The 17217-nt window shown below is 46.5% G+C and overlaps 1 protein-coding gene across 2 annotated transcripts in view; it reads right to left on the reverse strand.

Annotated features, from left to right (window-relative positions):
- The window catches only part of NMNAT1 (nicotinamide nucleotide adenylyltransferase 1), a 26766-nt gene continuing 9549 nt past the window's right edge, over positions 1–17217 (reverse strand). The window contains exons 2-5 of one of the 2 annotated variants that reach the window (XM_081955511.1): positions 7764–7934; positions 6588–6771; positions 4153–4292; positions 1–2342 (exon numbers count right to left, since the gene is read on the reverse strand). In XM_081955511.1, the coding sequence (XP_081811637.1) occupies positions 1957–2342; positions 4153–4292; positions 6588–6771; positions 7764–7934 (881 nt within the window). In that variant the 3' untranslated portion in view covers positions 1–1956. Of the gene's footprint in view, positions 2343–4152; positions 4293–6587; positions 6772–7763; positions 7938–17217 lie in introns of both variants that reach the window. The other variant, XM_081955512.1, reaches the window with a different exon arrangement.

Here is a 17217-nt window from a genome sequence, read left to right on the forward strand (position 1 = left end):
GGCACGCACAAACGTTGTATTGTTTGTCATTTGTAAATAAAGAGAAAATAATCAGAAATAACAACATTGATGAGAGACGACTTATAAGGGTATTTCTTATTCCAGCGTGTATATTTTCTCCCACCCTAAACAGAATCTGTCACTGTCTGGAGCCAATCTCCCATCAGCATAGCCAAATTTGTGTTTTCTTTATTTCCTGTTATTTCTCTTTTTCCCCTCTCCCCTATTTCCAGTTTTTTGTTTTTTTTAATTCACATTACACGGCTGATTTTTTTTTAAAAAGGTTTTAAATTAGCTCGTTCCTGCTGGGGCAGAAATTTGAACAGCAAAATGTATTGCTTGTTTCTTACTCCTGAATCAACAGTTCCGATTCGATCGAAATAGGGCAGTTTTTTCCCAAACTTGACAACTTTAAGATGAGTGGACTTCGACTCCCAGAATTCATGTTGTCTGGGGGAGTTCTGGGAGTAGTTCACCCATCTGAAAGATGCCAAGTTTGGGGGGGGGGAAACCCACTGATTTAGGGGATGAAAAAAAAATCCTAGGATATATACAATGAGCTGCTGAGTGGAAACCACGGAAATTAAACTAGGTTTGGTACTTTACGGAGATATCAAACAACTGTGGCCACGCAGGATAGACCAGCTTTACACTGTTTTATCTTCTTGATGGCCAAAATAACCCCCCACATGATCAGCCTGCGTGGCTTACATGATTGGATGCCCTAACCATAATTTAAAAAATAATAATCCATGCTTGTAGAAAACTACTACGTTATAATAAAGGTTTGCCTAGTATTTGTTATCTGCGTGGGTGTTGGGTTGTTGTTTTTTTAAATGTAGGCTTATTAACCATCCAACAGGGCTAAAGTAAACTCTTCAATGATAGACCCAGCATTTTAAAAAGTTACATTCTGAGGTCACCTTTAGCAGATGGTTTGAAATGCCCGCACGGTTTATGGCTCATATTTACAACTAAGAAAGTACTTTAGTGTGTCAATTGACGAGGCACATAGGGTGGCATCGCCCCCAGACCCTAAACGGTGTGTTTCAAGTGAGCCAGGCTGCAGTACTAAGAAAGCCGGGCGAGGTAGATATTAAACTTTCCAAAGATGTAGGCCCGGGATGGCGAACCGGTAGCACGCGGGCCAGAGGTGGCACACAGACCCCGCTCTCAAGTCAGATCTCCGTGGAGCTTTTTATTCCGTGAGCTTCTCTCTCCCTGCAAACCACGAGGCAGACAGAAGCTCACGAAAAAAAAAGATCTCAGCGCTTGCTGCGCAGCTGGTGTTGGGATGCCCTACCTCCCGCCGGCCAGTTGGTCTTCGGGACTCTGCTGCGCATGTCCGCAAGCATGAATGAAGCATGAACGCAGTTCACGGGTTTCAGTTTGGGCATGTGTGTGTGTGTGTGTAAGGAGCAAGGGGCTAAAAACAGGACCTCATCAGGGCTGAGAAATGAGAAGCAGTCCTCAGAGTCACATACAAACCGCCATGCAGAGGTGTCAGCCATCGATTCAAAGCCCAGCCGTATTCTGCACCCGTTCTGTTTGAAACCAGAGCTGGACACCAAAGCTAGCAGCCAAACGCTGTTTTCAGCCAGCTCTTATATCTCCACCATGGGAGAACAGGAGCTTAGCAGCAGACGGGAGGGCGGAGCTGCGAAACATTCCGTCACCTCTTTGTTTCCCCCTGCAGAAGCTCAGGGTTGAATTCGCCAGTTTCCTGCAAGTCACACGCAAACAGCCAGTTTGTGGTGACTTGGGCCGCTAAGCCGGTCGCTTTCCAAAATTCAAACCGGGGATTCCACCAGGGAGGAGACAGCAGCTAAGGGGATTCAACAAGGGGATTCCACCGGGGAGGAGACAGCAGCTAAACCTGCAGCCAGTCTGCCCCGATTCCTGCTCTCTCTCTCTTTCCCCCCATTCCATCCTGGTGCCCATCAAAAATTGATACTCTCATTCGTATCTCTGCAAAGGGGCGAGGATCACTCCTGCGTTCTGGTCTTCGGTCTCCGCTGTGTACAGATTGTGCTTTTGGATGTAAGACTGGACCACGTCGGGAACTAGGTAGCGTATGCTCTGGCCCCTCCTGAGGGCTCTACGTATCTTAGTAGCCGAGATGTCATTGGTGATCCATTCCTCCACCAGGTCGATGTTCTCCTTGTGCTTCCACAGGGTGTCCGATTCGTAGATGAACTTTTGGGCGTGGTTCCCCAGCCTGGTGACGCAAACCATGCCGTGCTTCGAGACGATTTCCTGGATATCCTCCGGCTTCCAGAGGCTGGGCACTGCAAAGGACTCCAGAACATCGGTTCCACACAGAATCTTCAGCTGGGGGAGGCCTGGAGGAGACAGGACAGGTAGGGAAGGAAGTGGGATAGCCGAGCGCTATCCCCACCAAACAAGACCTCCAAGGTCCTTTTCAACTCTGTTATTCTACACATCGTAATGCGTTGTAGAAAATATGAAGACATTTGAACTAACATCTTAAAAACAATGCTCAGATTGGGCATCCCACCATAATGGAAGCAAGGGTAGTTTAGGTTTGCTCATGTTTATTCTCGACCTCATCGCCCCTATGTTTTAACCTAAATCTGAAGCTGTCAGGCCTGCAGCCATCTTTTCTTTTGGATCTTTGGCCTGCCACGCTTTCTATTATTCTATTTTGCATTTCCTATGGTGGGAAAACGGGAGGGGGGATTGTACAGAGTTAGATGATTATGTAGCCATAACAACATTCTTTCTAGAAAGCCAAGGTCATCCTTTGTCTTTGCACCTCTGCACCTGACCGGATCTGGATGGGTGGAACTGCCAGCATGGCAGTGAAAGACTGGACCACGTGATGGATTTGTGGGTGTGGGGGCAGGATCTTGAACTTTCAACTCGGTGGGGAAAACTGGGAAGCTTTCAGATTCAGGTTTTCCCAGATGGGCCAACGTGGCTCTCTTAATAAATTGGAACTTTGAGGAATCCTTTGCCTCGGACTCGGATTTAATTTTGGATGCTATTTGGAACACTGGCAGAAGCATTGCTATGCAAGAGTTTTGTGCCTTTAAACAGGTGGTTTTTCCAAATTCAGGGACAGCTTTTGCAATAATAAATGTCCCAGCTAGTCTATGTATATTTTTAAACACTTTGTTATATCCTTTGGCATTAAATCAATTAAAGCTGGTCCAAAAATCCAAATTTTGAAATATCAACATTCATGTTTCCATCAGAACCATGGTATGGAGGTCAGGGAAATGCATTTTAATTAATGGGACACCATATTTTTTGGACTACAAGACGCACTGGTGTATACGATTTCAAAGAGGTAAGTAAGAAAAGAGTGTTTTTCTCCTCCTTGGCCCCCAGGAGCACTCTGCAGGCTTCAACAGGGCTGGGGGAAAGCAAAAACGCCCCCGTTTTTGTGAAAAATGGGTGGAAAACGGCCTCCTGTACCAAGGGGTGGTGGGTATTTTTGCCCTCCCCAGCGCCGGAAGCTTTCCCCGAGCCTCTGAGAGGGCAAAAACGGAGGACGGAAATGGACTCATTTACAGACTTCTGGGAGGCCCATCTTTGCCCACCCCAGACTCCGGAGGTTTTATGCGAGCCTCCGGGAGGGCGAAAACGGCCTCCGCTGGGCTCGGGGGCCGGAAATGGACCCATTTCCGGATTTCCAGGAGGCCCGTTTTTCGTCCTCCCAGAGCCTCTGCACGGGGCCCTATATTTACCTGGCATGAAGGATGGGCTGAGCGCAGATTCCTGGGAGGGAGGGCGGGGCCAGCCGGTCCTTGCAACAACCGGTTTGGCAAACCCGTATGCAAAATTAACATCCGGTTTGCCTGAACCGATGCAAACCGGCTGAATCCCACTCCTGATTGTAGGGTACAGTAACTGCTTGGGAGTAACAAGCAGAAGTTAACCAACCGTCTCTACACGGAGACCGTCGGCTGCTCCTTGAAGTGCCCGAATAGAGGGAAACGGTTGAACTAAGTTGCCCCCTAACTCTAAACCAGGGGTGTCCAAACTTGTTGACTTTTAAGACCTACGGACTTCAAACTCCCAGAATTCCCCAGTCAGCCATGGGAATTCTGGGAGTTGAAGTCCACCGGCCTTAAAGTGGACAAGGCTGGACGCTCTTCCTTTCTGTGGTTTAGAAACACGACTCACATTTCCGTTTGGCTTGATTCATTCTAACGGGGAGCTGGCTGCCCGCCACGTGCTTCCTCTTCCGGCTTTTTCTGTTTGGAAGGCGAGCATCTTCCACGCTGTTGGCAGAACAGGAATGCTTCAGCTTCTGGTGGTGATGTCTGGGGAACAGCAATGAAGAAAAGATGCGCTCCTGAATACACGCGGCAAAACTGAAGTTCTTTGGATCATTCAAACCCATGTTTTATCTACCGTGTTTCCCCGAAAATAAGACATGGTCTTATTCTCTTTTGACTCCTGAAATAAGCGCTCGGCTGTATTTTCGGGGAGGCCTTATTATTTTTGAGGTGCAGGAGGCCCCTCAACCTCGGCCCGCGGATCGGCTGATGCAGAGAGGACCAGACATTCTGTCTGTTTCTGGCACATTCTTGCCAGTCCGAGCATCGCTGAGATCTACTGCTCTTTTTGCGGCCGCCACTAAGAAAACGGGCTAGCGTTTGTGGGAGCAGCCTCTGCCAGGCCTTTTCATTTGGATAGCAGATGCATAGGGGGCATGTTCCACCCCCCAGCCCCAGGAAATGGTGGGGACTGGCTGCGCTTGCATTTAAATATTTTCAGCGAGATTTTCGGGGGAGGGCTGATTTTTAGCACATGCGCTCAACAGCTCGATCTGGCTTATTATCCGGGGAGGTCTTCTTTTTGGGAAAACAGAGTAGGGGGCACAGCACTGGAGAGAAGCATGGGAGGAGAGATCTCTGCTCCCAAAATTGCATCCTGTATCGGAACACATATAAGCTGATAAGCTATAATATAAGCTGATAGGTGTGTCTAGTGTCTAAGGAAGAGAAGGTGACATGATAGAGGTCTTCCGATATTTGAGAGGCTGTCACAGAGGAGAGGGGGGGCGGGGGGGTGTCAATCAATTATCCGAAGCACCAGACGGCAAGACAAGAAGCAATGGGTGGAAACTAATCAAGAAGAGATACAATCTAGAACTAAAGAGAGATTTCCTGATGTTTAGGACAGTTGAACCAGTGGTGGGATTCAAACGTTTTTTTACTACCGGTTCTGTGGGCATGTCGTGGCTTGGTGGGCGTGGCAGGGGAAGGATACTGCAAAATACCCATTCCCTCCCCACTCCAGGGGAAGGAAGGATACTGCAAAATCTCCATTCCCTCCCCACTCCAGGGGGAAGAATACTGCAAAATCCCCATTCCCTCCCCACTCCAGGGGAAGGATACTGCAAAATCCCCATTCCCTCCCCACTCCAGGGGAAGGAAGGATACTGCAAAATCTCCATTCCCTCTCCACTCCAGGGGGAAGGATACTGCAAAATCCCCATTCCTTCTCCACTTCGGGGGAAGGATACTGCAAAATCCCCATTCCCTCTCCACTTTGGGGGAAGGATACTGCAAAATCCCCATTCCCTCCCCACTCTTGGGGGAAGGATACTGCAAAATCCCCACTCCCTCTCCACTCTTGGGGGAAGGATACTGCAAAATCCCCATTCCCTCCCCACTCCAGGGACGGAAGGATACTGCAAAATCTCCATTCCCTCCCCACTCCAGGGGGAAGAATACTGCAAAATCCCCATTCCCTCTCCACTTCGGGGGAAGGAAGGATACTGCAAAATCCCCATTCCCTCCCCACTCCAGGGGGAAGAATACTGCAAAATCCCCATTCCCTCTCCACTTTGGGGGAAGGATACTGCAAAATCCCCATTCCCTCCCCACTCCAGGGGGAAGAATACTGCAAAATCCCCATTCCCTCTCCACTTCGGGGGAAGGATACTGCAAAATCCCCATTCCCTCTCCACTTCGGGGGAAGGATACTGCAAAATCCCCATTCCCTCTCCACTTCGGGGGAAGGATACTGCAAAATCCCCATTCCCTCTCCACTTCAGGGGAAGGAAAGATACTGCAAAATCCCCATTCCCTCCCCACTCTAGGGGAAGGATACTGCAAAATCCCCATTACCTCTCCACTTCGGGGGAAGGAAGGATAGTGCAAAATCTCCATTCTCTCTCCACCCCCACTAACCTGCTTTCCAGCTCCGTTCTCCTGTGCAGGGCAACAAAAGACCCAGCCAATCAGTTCGGGAGGCAGCAAACAGATGGGGGCGGGGCCAGTCAGAGGTGGTATTTGCCGGTTCTCTGAACTAATCAAAATTTCCACTGCTGGTTCGCCAGAACTGGTCCAAACCGGCTGAATACCACCTCCGGTATAAGTTCTCCTGCTTGAACAGGGGGTTGGACTAGAAGACCTCCGAAGTCCCTTCCAACTCTGTTATTCTGTAATTCTGCTGGCAATCCAGTCCCACAGGTGTCTAAATAGGCTTAAGGGAGACACGCTGGGCTTCAGACTTCACTGGTACGATGGGCTGAGAAACCCTGAACAAGCAGCCACAACGTGGCATTCCTGCAAGATGAGGGAGGATGCCCAGTCCCCAGCCAATACCTGAGGACTTTGATGGTTTCTTGCCACTCTTTTTGGCTGCTTTCCCAGTCGTCGACTTCCAGCCAGTCCGAGTTTTCTGTGGCGAGCCTTGCCATGGTCACCCGGTGACTGGCGCTGATCAGGCCCTTCTTCAGGTAGGCGTCCCCCACAGGCGAAATAATCCCTTTCACTACTTTGTATTTCCCTGCGGGAGCCGATCAAGAGAAAACCTGGGTGTTTGCAGTTGTTGGGAGGACCAATCAGGGTCAGAGAAGCCAGGTTTAAATCGCCAGTTAGCAATAAAGCTCCCCAGGTAATCTTGGACCAATTGCTTCTCTCCTTTCTTGCTTTAAATTACCAGCATTCTAACAAGCAAGGGTTGTAAGTGGCATAAGAGGAGGAAGGGAGGGAGGGAGGGAGTCTGGAGTTTAAGAGTGAATGAGGGAGGGAGGGAGAATGGAAGAAAGGAAGGAAGGAAGGAAGGAAGGAGTTTAAGAATGAATGAGGGAGGTAGGAAAAAGGAAGGAAGTCTGGAGTTTAAGAGTGAATTAGGGAGGGAGGGAGGGAGGGAGGGAGGGAGGGAAGGAAGGAAAGAAGGAAGAAAGTCTGGAGTTTAAGAGTGAATGAGGGAGTGAGGGGGATAGAAGGGAGGGAGGGAGGGAGGGAGGGAGGAAAGGAAGGAAGGAAAGAAGGAAGGAAGTCTGGAGTTTAAGAGTGAATGAGGGAGGGAGGGAGGGGGGATAGATAGAAGGGAGGGAGGGAAAGCTACTGAGGCTAAAAAATATAGCAATGCACTGCAACTGCCTGTGGTTCCTAATTAGTCATGCATTTCTGGCACATAAAGCACGGAAAAACAGTAACTTTAGAAATTAGGAAGGAAAACGGGGCCGAAAGACTTGCAAACCCAACAGGCCCTGTTATAATCAAACTCAAACTGCCCTGAATGAGAGAGGATGCCGAAAATGAGACTTGGAGGGGCGGGGGAGGCAGGTTCCCCTTGACTAACACCCACAGCATCTCTTCCCCCCCTCCAGATATATCCTACGACAGGTTTCCGTCATCCCGCCCCGACAGGTTTAGGGATCATGGGAATTGTGGTCCAAAGCACCTGAGCTGGGAAATTTGCCCGCTGGCTGACAAAACCCCATCCTCTACTGGGGATCTCCACGAAGACAAACACCCCCCCCCCAATTTTACCTGTTTCCTGCAGGTGATCTCTGGCCAGTTCGAACAGCCGAAGGTGCATGTTGGTGATAGGGTTGAAGGAGCCGCACGCCAGCAGGATCACTTCCGTCCGGTTGTTGGAATCCTCCATCGGCCTCGGCTGGAGCCACTTTTGCCGGGGGAGACGCGAGTCACGACAAGCACCTGCTTCAAGAGAGAAGGAAAAAAGGAAAGGTTTCTTTAAAAAAAGAAGAAAAACGACCATATTTTTCAGTGTGTAAGACGCACTTCCCCCTCCCTCCAAAAAAAGAGGGCAAATGTAGCCCCGCACACCCACCAGCCCCCACCCTTTGTCCTCTGCCTCCCAGCAATCTGCCTCCTTGCAGCAAACAGCAAACAGCCTGTTTGAGCTTCAGCACAGCCTGATTAGCAGAAGCAGCTGATTGTCGGTTGGATCTGCCTCCCCATGATCAGCTGTTTCAGGCTGCAGGGGATTGCCATGGGTTATAGCCGCCGCACACCCCATTTTCGGCCTCCGCATCCAATTTTTGGCCTCTGCGCGTCCGCTTTCGGCCTCCGAGCACACCCCATTTTGCACCCATTCCGATCCCTGCTGCCTTGAACGGGCGGAAAACGGGGCGTGTGAATGCTGAAAACGAGATGCAGAGGCCAACAATGGGACGCGTAGAGGCGCCAATAGGCTATGGCAATCCCTGCACTCTGAAACAGCTGATCGTATGGCTACTTGTGCTAATCAGGCTGTGCTGAAACTGAAACGGACTGTTTGTTGTTTACTGCAAGGAGGCAAATTGCTGGGAGGCAGAGGCAGATTTTGTTTTTCTTGTTTTCCTCCCCAAAAGCTAGGTGCGTCTTAAACTTCGGAGCGTCTTCTACTCCGAAAAATCCAATATTTTCATTTTCCACTGGAAAGAAAGAAAGGAAGGAAGGAAGGAAGGAAAGAAAGAAAGAAAAAAAGAAAGAAAGAAAGCAGTAAGAGAAGTTGTTTCATTCATACTATCATAGAAAGCCAATCGGTTCCATGCAATGGAAGTAAATGAAAGGAAACCCTGGGATTTTGCAATCTTCGGATATCACACCAGCTCCAGCAATAAGGCGACGGCAAATTTTGTAGAAAGAGAGAAGTGTGCTGCAGTTGCCAGCTTCCTCTCTGAACGAAAACCAAGTTTCTGGTCCTCATGAATACGAAGCTAAGCGACTGTATGTTCAGGTTTTGCCAATATTTTGGAAAGGCCAATTTTAATGTGGTTTTAGCTGCTACCTTTTTCTTTGCAAATACAAGTCACTACAGGACAACAGGAGTTAAACACAGGGAATGTCTGTTCTCCAGATAGTTTATGAACATCAGTACAGTACCGTCATAATTTGATCGCTTTTGCAGGGATTAATCATATTTTTTTTAATATTGTCAAAGTTTTTATAATGCAAAAAGTTGGCTAGAAACTCAACATTAGAAAAATTAAGATCATGGCATCTGGCCCTCTCCATTCCTGGCAAATAGATGGGGAAGAAATGGGAGGCAGTGACCGATTTTACTTTCCTGGGCTCCACGCTCACCGCAGATGGGGACTGCAGCCAAGAAATTAAAAGAGGCTTGCTCCTGGGGAGGAAAGCTATGGCAAAACTAGACAGCATACTCAAAAGCAGAGACATCACCCTGCCAACACAAGGGCATCTAGTCAAGGCTATGAGTTTGCCAGTTGCAATGGATGGCTGTGAAGGTTGGACTATAAGGAAGGCTGAGCACCAAAGAATGGAGGCCTTTGAACTCTGGTGCTGGAGAAGAAGACTCCTGCATTGAGTCCCTTGGACTGCAAGGCCATCCAACCGGTCAGTCCTAGAGATCAACCCTGGCTGCTCTTTAGAAGGCCAGATCCTGAAGAGGAAACTCAAATGCTTTGTCCACCTGATGAGAAGGAAGAAGGCCTCCCTGGAGAAGAGCCTCATGCTGGGAAAGATGGAGGGGAAAAGAAGAAAGGGACGACAGAGGAGGAGGTGGCTGGATGGAGTCACCAGAGCAGCTGGCGTGAGCTTCAATGGACTGGGGGATGGTAGAGGGCAGGAAGGCCTGCAGAAACGTGGTCCATGGGGTCTCGATGGGTCGGACACGACTTCGCAACTAACAAGAAGAAATAATATTTCACTCTTCATTCCCACCCACCCCCCTGCTGAATAAAGCTTTCCCAAAGGCCGTATTTTTAGAGCTGCGTGGCTTTTAATTTCACCTCTTCGTTAGGCCGACCAAGACAGAAGCAAAAAAACAACAACGAAAGCAATCAAAGCCAAGAGACCTGGGTTGAATTCCAGCCTTGTGCCTTCGCCAAAGCAAGAAGCCAACGTTTGAATAATGAATACAGGTAAAAGGATCCCCGCCTGTCACAGGTATAAAAATACCTGCCTTGGCCAGTCACCTCTGTGGCTACGTGTAGATTGCAGGTGGGGAGGGGGATGCATCTAAAGGTGGAAGAGGGATGATCCGCCCATGGAGGGGCTGGAAGGGGATGATCCAATTCCTTCCAAAGAGAGAGCAAAGATCAGCAATCCAGGTAAGATTGGGGAGGGGAGGGGGGGGCAGACAAAGGAAGAAAAAGATGCAGACGTCTGATCCTTCCTTTGTCCCAGTTCTTCTCATAAGTTGGGAAGACTCCAATGCACTCTTCACGTGTTCAGGAGCATCTGGGGAGGGATGAAGTCCCAGAATTCCTAAGTTGAGTGCTGAGTGGGAATTCTGGGAGATGTCATCCCAACACAATTTGGGGACGGACGGACGGACGGCAGATTGAAGGAGGCTGAATGGGTCGAAGGAGGAGACTACCTTATTTCCCCCAAAATAAGGCAGGGTCTTATTTTCTTTTGACCCCCCCCCCGAAATAAGCGCTTGGCCTTATTTTCGGGGAGGTCTTATTTTTGAGGTGCAGGAGGAGGCGAGCGTGGTCACCTCATTGGCTGCTGCTGTGTTGCAATATTTTAGGGAGGGCTTATTTTCGGGGGAGGGTTTATTTTAGCACAGGCGCTCAAAAGCCCGATCGGGCTTATTATATGGGGAGGTCTTATTTTGGGGGGAAACAGGGTAGTAAGAACCCAAGCCACCATGGCTCAAAATAGAGTTTCCGTATAGGCAGACCTTGATGTATAGCAGTTTGTTTAATGACCGTTCCAAGTTGCAACGGCGCTGAAAGAAAGTGACTTATGACCGTTTTTCACCCAGCCATTGCAGCCTCCTCACAAACGCATGGTCAAAATTCAGACACTTAGCTAAAGGTAAAAGTTCCCCTGCTAGCCATTCCCGACTCTAGGGGGCAGTGCTCATCTCCGTTTCAAAGCCAGAGAGCCAGCGCTGTCCGAAGACGTCTCCGTGGTCATGTGGCCGGCATGATTAAACGCCGAAGGTGCACGGAACGCTGTTCCCTTCCCACCAAAGGTGGTTCCTATTTTTCTACTTGCATTTTTGAATGTGCTTTCGAACTGCTAGGTTGGCAGAAGCTGGGACAAGTCACAGGAGCTCCCTCCGTTACATGGCGCTAGGGATTCGAACCGCCCAACTGCCGACCTTTCTGATCGACAAGCTCAGCATCTTAGCCACTGCATCGGACACTTGGCAACTCATATTTATCAGAGTTATAGTATCTTTGGTTTAGGTTTAGGTTTAGGTTTATTTGGATTTATATGCCGCCCTTCTCCAAAAGGACTCAGGGCAGCGTACAACATTAAAAACACACATCACAAAAGTTAAAAAAAAGATTAAACCCATTTCCAAAAAGACCAAACCGATTTTTTTAAAAAAAGAAACAATACATTTAAAAGAAATTAAAATTAACATTAACATTAACAGGCCAGGCCGGCTTGCTGGAAAAGCCAACTTTTTAGGGCGCGTCGGAAGGACCAGAGGTCAGGGATTATGCGAAGCTCCGGGGGCAGCTCATTCCAGAGGGAAGGCGCTCCGACAGAGAAGGCTCTCCCGCTGGGGGTCACCAGCCGACACTGCTTGGCCGACGGCACCCTGCGGAGGCCAACTCTGTGGGATCGCACTGGACGGTGGGAGGCTACTGGTGGCAGTAGGTGGTCTCGCAGGTACTCTGGGCCTAAGCCATGGAGCGCTTTAAAGGTCATAATTAGTACCCTGAATCGCACCCGGAAAGCAACCGGCAACCAGTGCAGGCCGCCTAAAAGGGGTGTGACACGGGAGCACCTTTGGCAAGCAAAGTCAATGGGAAAACCAGATTTGCTTAACAACTGCGTCCCTGACTAAGCTAAACAACTGCAGTGATTCGTTGTGGCAAGAAAGGGCAGGAAATGATGCAAAATTCACTTAACCAATGTCTCACTCAGCAACAGAAATGTGTGGCTCAATTGTGGTCGTAAGTCAAGGATGGTCTATCTTCAGAAGCAACTTTCCTCTGAGGACAGCGGCTCTCAGTCAAAGCCGGAATGAACGCACCAGATTTTTGGCTTTGAACATTGTGGTCAAAACGGTCTTGGTGTGTTGCATGAATCGAGACAATTTGTGCTTCCCAAGCACAGGGGTCGGCAACTTTAAACCCTCAAAGAGCCACAAAGGTCCTAACCGGAAGCCCCCTGTTCAATTCTGGAGCCGACTGGAAATCCGGTTCCCCCCATCATAGAGTCTCCTCCTAGTGTGGCATCCTTTTTCCTCTGGCAACCGGAAGTCCGGTCCGTGTCCCCCCCCCCCCCCCCACACACTATAGAGTCTCCTCCTAGCACGGCTATTTGTCCTAACCAAAAGCCCTATCAATTGTGGAGCCGACCGGCGACAGGGAACAGAGAGATGAAAGAGCCACCTGCGGCTCCAGAGCCGCAAGTGGCTGCCCCCTGGCTAAAGTGCAAAGCATTAACGCAGCTAAAACCTGCTTGCAAATGTAAATATTTTTTAGTTAGTTGCCCTTCCAGGCTTCATTTGGAAATGTTGAACCTGGATCGAAGACTTTGCAAATGTCAAAAGAAAATGTTTCAGGACCAAGGATCAGCTTTTCCTTGGAAAGGATATAAACAAGGGAGAATTTAATCTGGGATTTACAGTTGAAGAATCAATTCTACAACCCTGGATCTCTTTTTTTTTTGCCAGGTTCTTGAGGCATCAGCTATGAAGTATGATTCACTTCTGCCTGGCCCACGCTGCCTATCACTTCAGCCGATGGCTACCAAAACACCTGCGGCTCAGACTGTAAGCTGCCACAATTCGACGTTAATTCCGGCACAAAATTAAAGCTTGTTTATTATTCATTCCAACTGCTTGTATTTTTACTTTGCCCAATAAGAGCACCCTCCTAGTTATACAAGTCAGCATTAAATGGTAAAAGAATGCCCTCTCTAAGCAGTCAGCCTCTTGCCCCCAACAATCTGGGTCCTCATTTTACCCATCTCGGAAGGATGGAAGGCTGAGTCAACTTGGAGCCCTGGTGAGATTCGAACTGGCAACTTTCAGGGAACCGGTAGTCAGCAGAAGTGGCCTGCAGTACAGCACTCTAACCACCGTGACACTGCAACTCATTCAAGAATGAACTTGTGTTATTTGTACCATATTTTTCGGAGTATAAAACGCACCAAGGTTTTGAAGAGGCAAATTTAAAAAAAAGTAGGTAGGTAGATAGAGGGACAGAGAATGAAAGAAAGAGAGAGAAATACAATAGGTAGGTAGGTAGGGAGAGAGAGAGAGAGAGTAGTTAGGTAGGTAGGTAAGTAGATAAAGGGATAGAGAAAGCGAAATAGAGAGAGAAATAGAGAAATACAGTAGGTAGGTAGGTAGGTAGGTAGGTAGGTAGAGAGAGAGGGTGTAGGTAGGTAGGTAGAGGGATAGAGAGAGGGAAATAGAAAGAGATAGAGAAATACAGTAGATAGGTAGGGAGAGAGAGAGAGAGAGAGAGTAGGTAGGTAGTTAGGTAGAGGGATAGAGAGAGAGAGAAATACAGTAGGTAGGTAGGGAGACAGAGTATGTAGAGTAGGCAGGTAGATGTTTCCAGGTGTATTTATCCATGTGCTGGACAAAGAAATCACTGACAATCTGCAGCACCTAAGACTTTGTTTCTGCTGGCACGGCACGTAATCAATCTAATTCTCATCAAGCACTTTAACTAAAGAGCTTTCCGAAAGGGGAAAAAAAAGTTTTTGCACTCTGCAAACCTCCCAAAAATAGCCCGTTTTTTTTAAAAGGCAGGAATAGCTTTGGGGGGGCTTGCTGAGTGCTCCTGAGGGGGGGGTGGAGGGGCCAAAAACGCTTAAAAAACCAGCCCGTTTTTCGCGAAAACGGGCCTGTTTTTTGTCAAACAAAATTGCATGCATAGCCTTATGGAGGCTTATAGAATGCTGCTGGGGACTGGGGGGGTGGGAGCAAAAAACGGCCAGTTTATTATCATTTCTGCCCTCCCCAGCCCCCAGGAGCTCTCTGAAACCCTCCATAAGGCTATGCATGGCCATTTTGGTGAAGGGACAGAGCTTTCAGGAGGCAAAAAAAAAATGCTGTATTCAGTGTATAAGACGCACCCAGATTTTCAGCCTCTTTTGGGGGGGGGAAAGGTGCGTCTTATACTCCGACAAATACGGTAATTCTGTGTGAGAAGTCTTATTTGACACCCTCAGAAGTGTCAACAAGCAGATTGCATTTGCATCTTTTTCTAAACCAGGCTTAAAAACCTCTGTATCCCACCCACATCATGGCTTTGTCTCTTGGACTTTGTTCACTCTTTTGGGTCAGTTTTCACTTGCTGAAATTACAAGGATGAAATTCACTGCTTAACGCTGCTTGCCGCTAGTGATCAAATGTACAGAATTATGAGAATATATTTCCAAACAATAAAGGTACTGATAAGTCTCTCTCTCTCTCTCTCGTTTTTTAATTTCCTTGTTCTTTTCGCTAGGCAGCTGATGATTTTTGCCCTTGGGATTGCCGTTCTCCTTCTCCAATTCTACGTCCTGCTACGGTATTACGTGGAATTTTCTACTCACCCCTCCCATCCTGGACATCAATTGTTCCAACTCCTACCCTCGAAATGACGCTATTGGGCACTGCACAGCAGAACAACTGGACACCAGGACAGCTTTTTCCCGAACGCCATCACTCTGCTAAACAAATAATCCCCTCACCACTGTCAAATTATCTACTAAGACTATATTACTATTCGTCTTCTCTCCCTTCTTAGTCTGTGTCCCTGAAAATAAGACCTCCCCGGATTAAGTCCAATCAGGCTTTTGAGTGCATGTGCTAAAATAAGCCTTCCCCGAAAATATTGCAACACAGCAGCAGCCATGAGGTGACCACGCTCGCCGCCTCCTGCACCTCAAAAAATAATAAGACCTCCCCGAAAATAAGGCCAAGCGCTTATTTCGGGGGTCAAAAGAAAATAAGACCCTGCCTTATTTTGAGGGAAACACGGTAGTACCTATCTCTTCCCACTTATGACTATAACCATGCTGCTTGTATCTTTAAAATTTATATTGTTTTATTTGTTTCCTAATATGATTTGATTGCTTATTAGTAACCTATGACTATCACTAAGTGTTGTATCTTATGATTCTTGATGAATGTATTCTATTTCATGTTTCTTTATGTACACTGAGAGTATACGCACCGAAGCCAAATTCTTTGTGTGTGCAAACACACTTGGCCACTAAAGAATTCTATTCTATTCTGAATTCTATTCTACTTTTTTCTATTCTATTCTATTCTATTCTCTATTTCTATTCTAAATTCAATTCTATTCTGAATTCTATTCTATTCTATTCTACTCTATTCTCTATTTCTATTATTTCTATTTTTATATTTCTATTTCTATTTTGTTCTATTCTACTCTATTCTCTATTTCTATTTCTATTTTATTCTATTCTATTCTCTATTTCTATTCTATTCTAAATTGATTCAATTCTAAATTCGATTCAATTCTATATTCTATTCTATATTCTATTCTGAATTATATTCTATTCTACTCTATTTCTATTTCTATTATTTCTGTTTCTATATTTCTATTTTATTCTATTCTCTATTTCTATTTCTATTCTATTCTAAATTCTATTCTGAATTATATTCTTTTCTACTCTATTCTCTATCTCTATTTCTATTATTTCTATTTTTATATTTATATTTATATTTTATTCTACTCTATTCCCTTTCTCTTTCTATTATTTCTATTTCTATATTTCTATTTTATTATATTCTATTGTCTATTTCTATTCTGTCTATGCTACATTCTATTCTATTTTTTTCCTTTTTCTCTGATATTCCCTTTGCACGCTTGCATACCTTCAAGAATACGGGGGCAGCCGTCTGGAATATCCTGAGCAGTTCTTGAGAAGAGAGAAGTTGCAGCCTGTCCCATGAGTGTTTGGGGGGGTTGGAGTGGGATTTATTTTGGTTAGAGTCTTGGATAGAGACTTAACAGATGACTTCCTGTTTTCCCCCGGAGGTTCAAATTCCAAAGTTGAAGGGCTGGAAATTTAAGGGAAGGTTGTGGTGGGACAGATATTTTAGAAGACTATACTGATAGTAAAAGGATCACCATGTGATCCTTTTACTACTTGAAAGTAGTGCCTTTAACAAAGACTCTTTAATTTAGCATTAGGAAATGTTGGAAATTATAGGGAAGGGAGAAAGGAAGAGAAGGAAGGAGAGGAAAGGAAAAAGGAAAGGGAAAAGGAAAGGGAAGGAAGGGAAAGGAAAGGAAAAAGGAAAGGGAAAAGGAAAGGGAAGGGAAGGAAAGGAAAAAGGAAAGGAAAAAGGAAAGGAAAAAGGAAAGGAAAAAGGAAAGGAAGGGAAAGGAAAAAGGAAAGGAAAAAGGAAAGGAAAAAGGAAAGGAAAGGAAAAAGGAAAGGAAAAGGAAAGGAAAGGAAAAAGGAAAGGAAAAAGGAAAAGAAAGGAAGGGAAAGGAAAAAGGAAAGGAAAAAGGAAAGGAAAGGAAGGGAAAGGAAAAAGGAAAGGAAAAAGGAAAGGAAAGGAAAAAGGAAAGGAAAAAGGAAAGGAAAGGAAAGGAAAGGAAAAAGGAAAGGAAAAAGGAAAGGAAAAAGGAAAGGAAAAAGGAAAGGAAAGGAAAAAGGAAAGGAAAAAGGAAAGGAAAGGAAGGGAAAGGAAAAAGGAAAAGAAGGGAAAGGAAAAAGGAAAGGAAAAAGGAAAGGAAAGGAAGGGAAAGGAAAAAGGAAAGGAAAAAGGAAAGGAAAGGAAAAAGGAAAGGAAAAAGGAAAGGAAAGGAAAGGAAAGGAAAAAGGAAAGGAAAAAGGAAAGGAAAAAGGAAAGGAAAAAAGAAAGGAAGGAAAGGAAAAAGGAAAGGAAAAAGGAAAGGAAAGGAAGGGAAAGGAAAAAGGAAAGGAAAAAGGAAAGGAAAGGAAAAGGAAAGGAAAAAGGAAAGGAAAGGAAAGGAAAGGAAAAAGGAAAGGAAAAAGGAAAGGAAAAAGGAAAGGAAAAAGGAAAGGAAAAAGGAAAGGAAAGGAAAAAGGAAAGGAAAAAGGAAAGGAAAGGAAAGGAAAG

This window comes from Natrix helvetica (genome assembly GCF_964273705.1).
Source record: "Natrix helvetica genome assembly, chromosome: 5".
In the NCBI taxonomy this organism is placed as follows: domain Eukaryota; kingdom Metazoa; phylum Chordata; class Lepidosauria; order Squamata; family Natricidae; genus Natrix; species Natrix helvetica.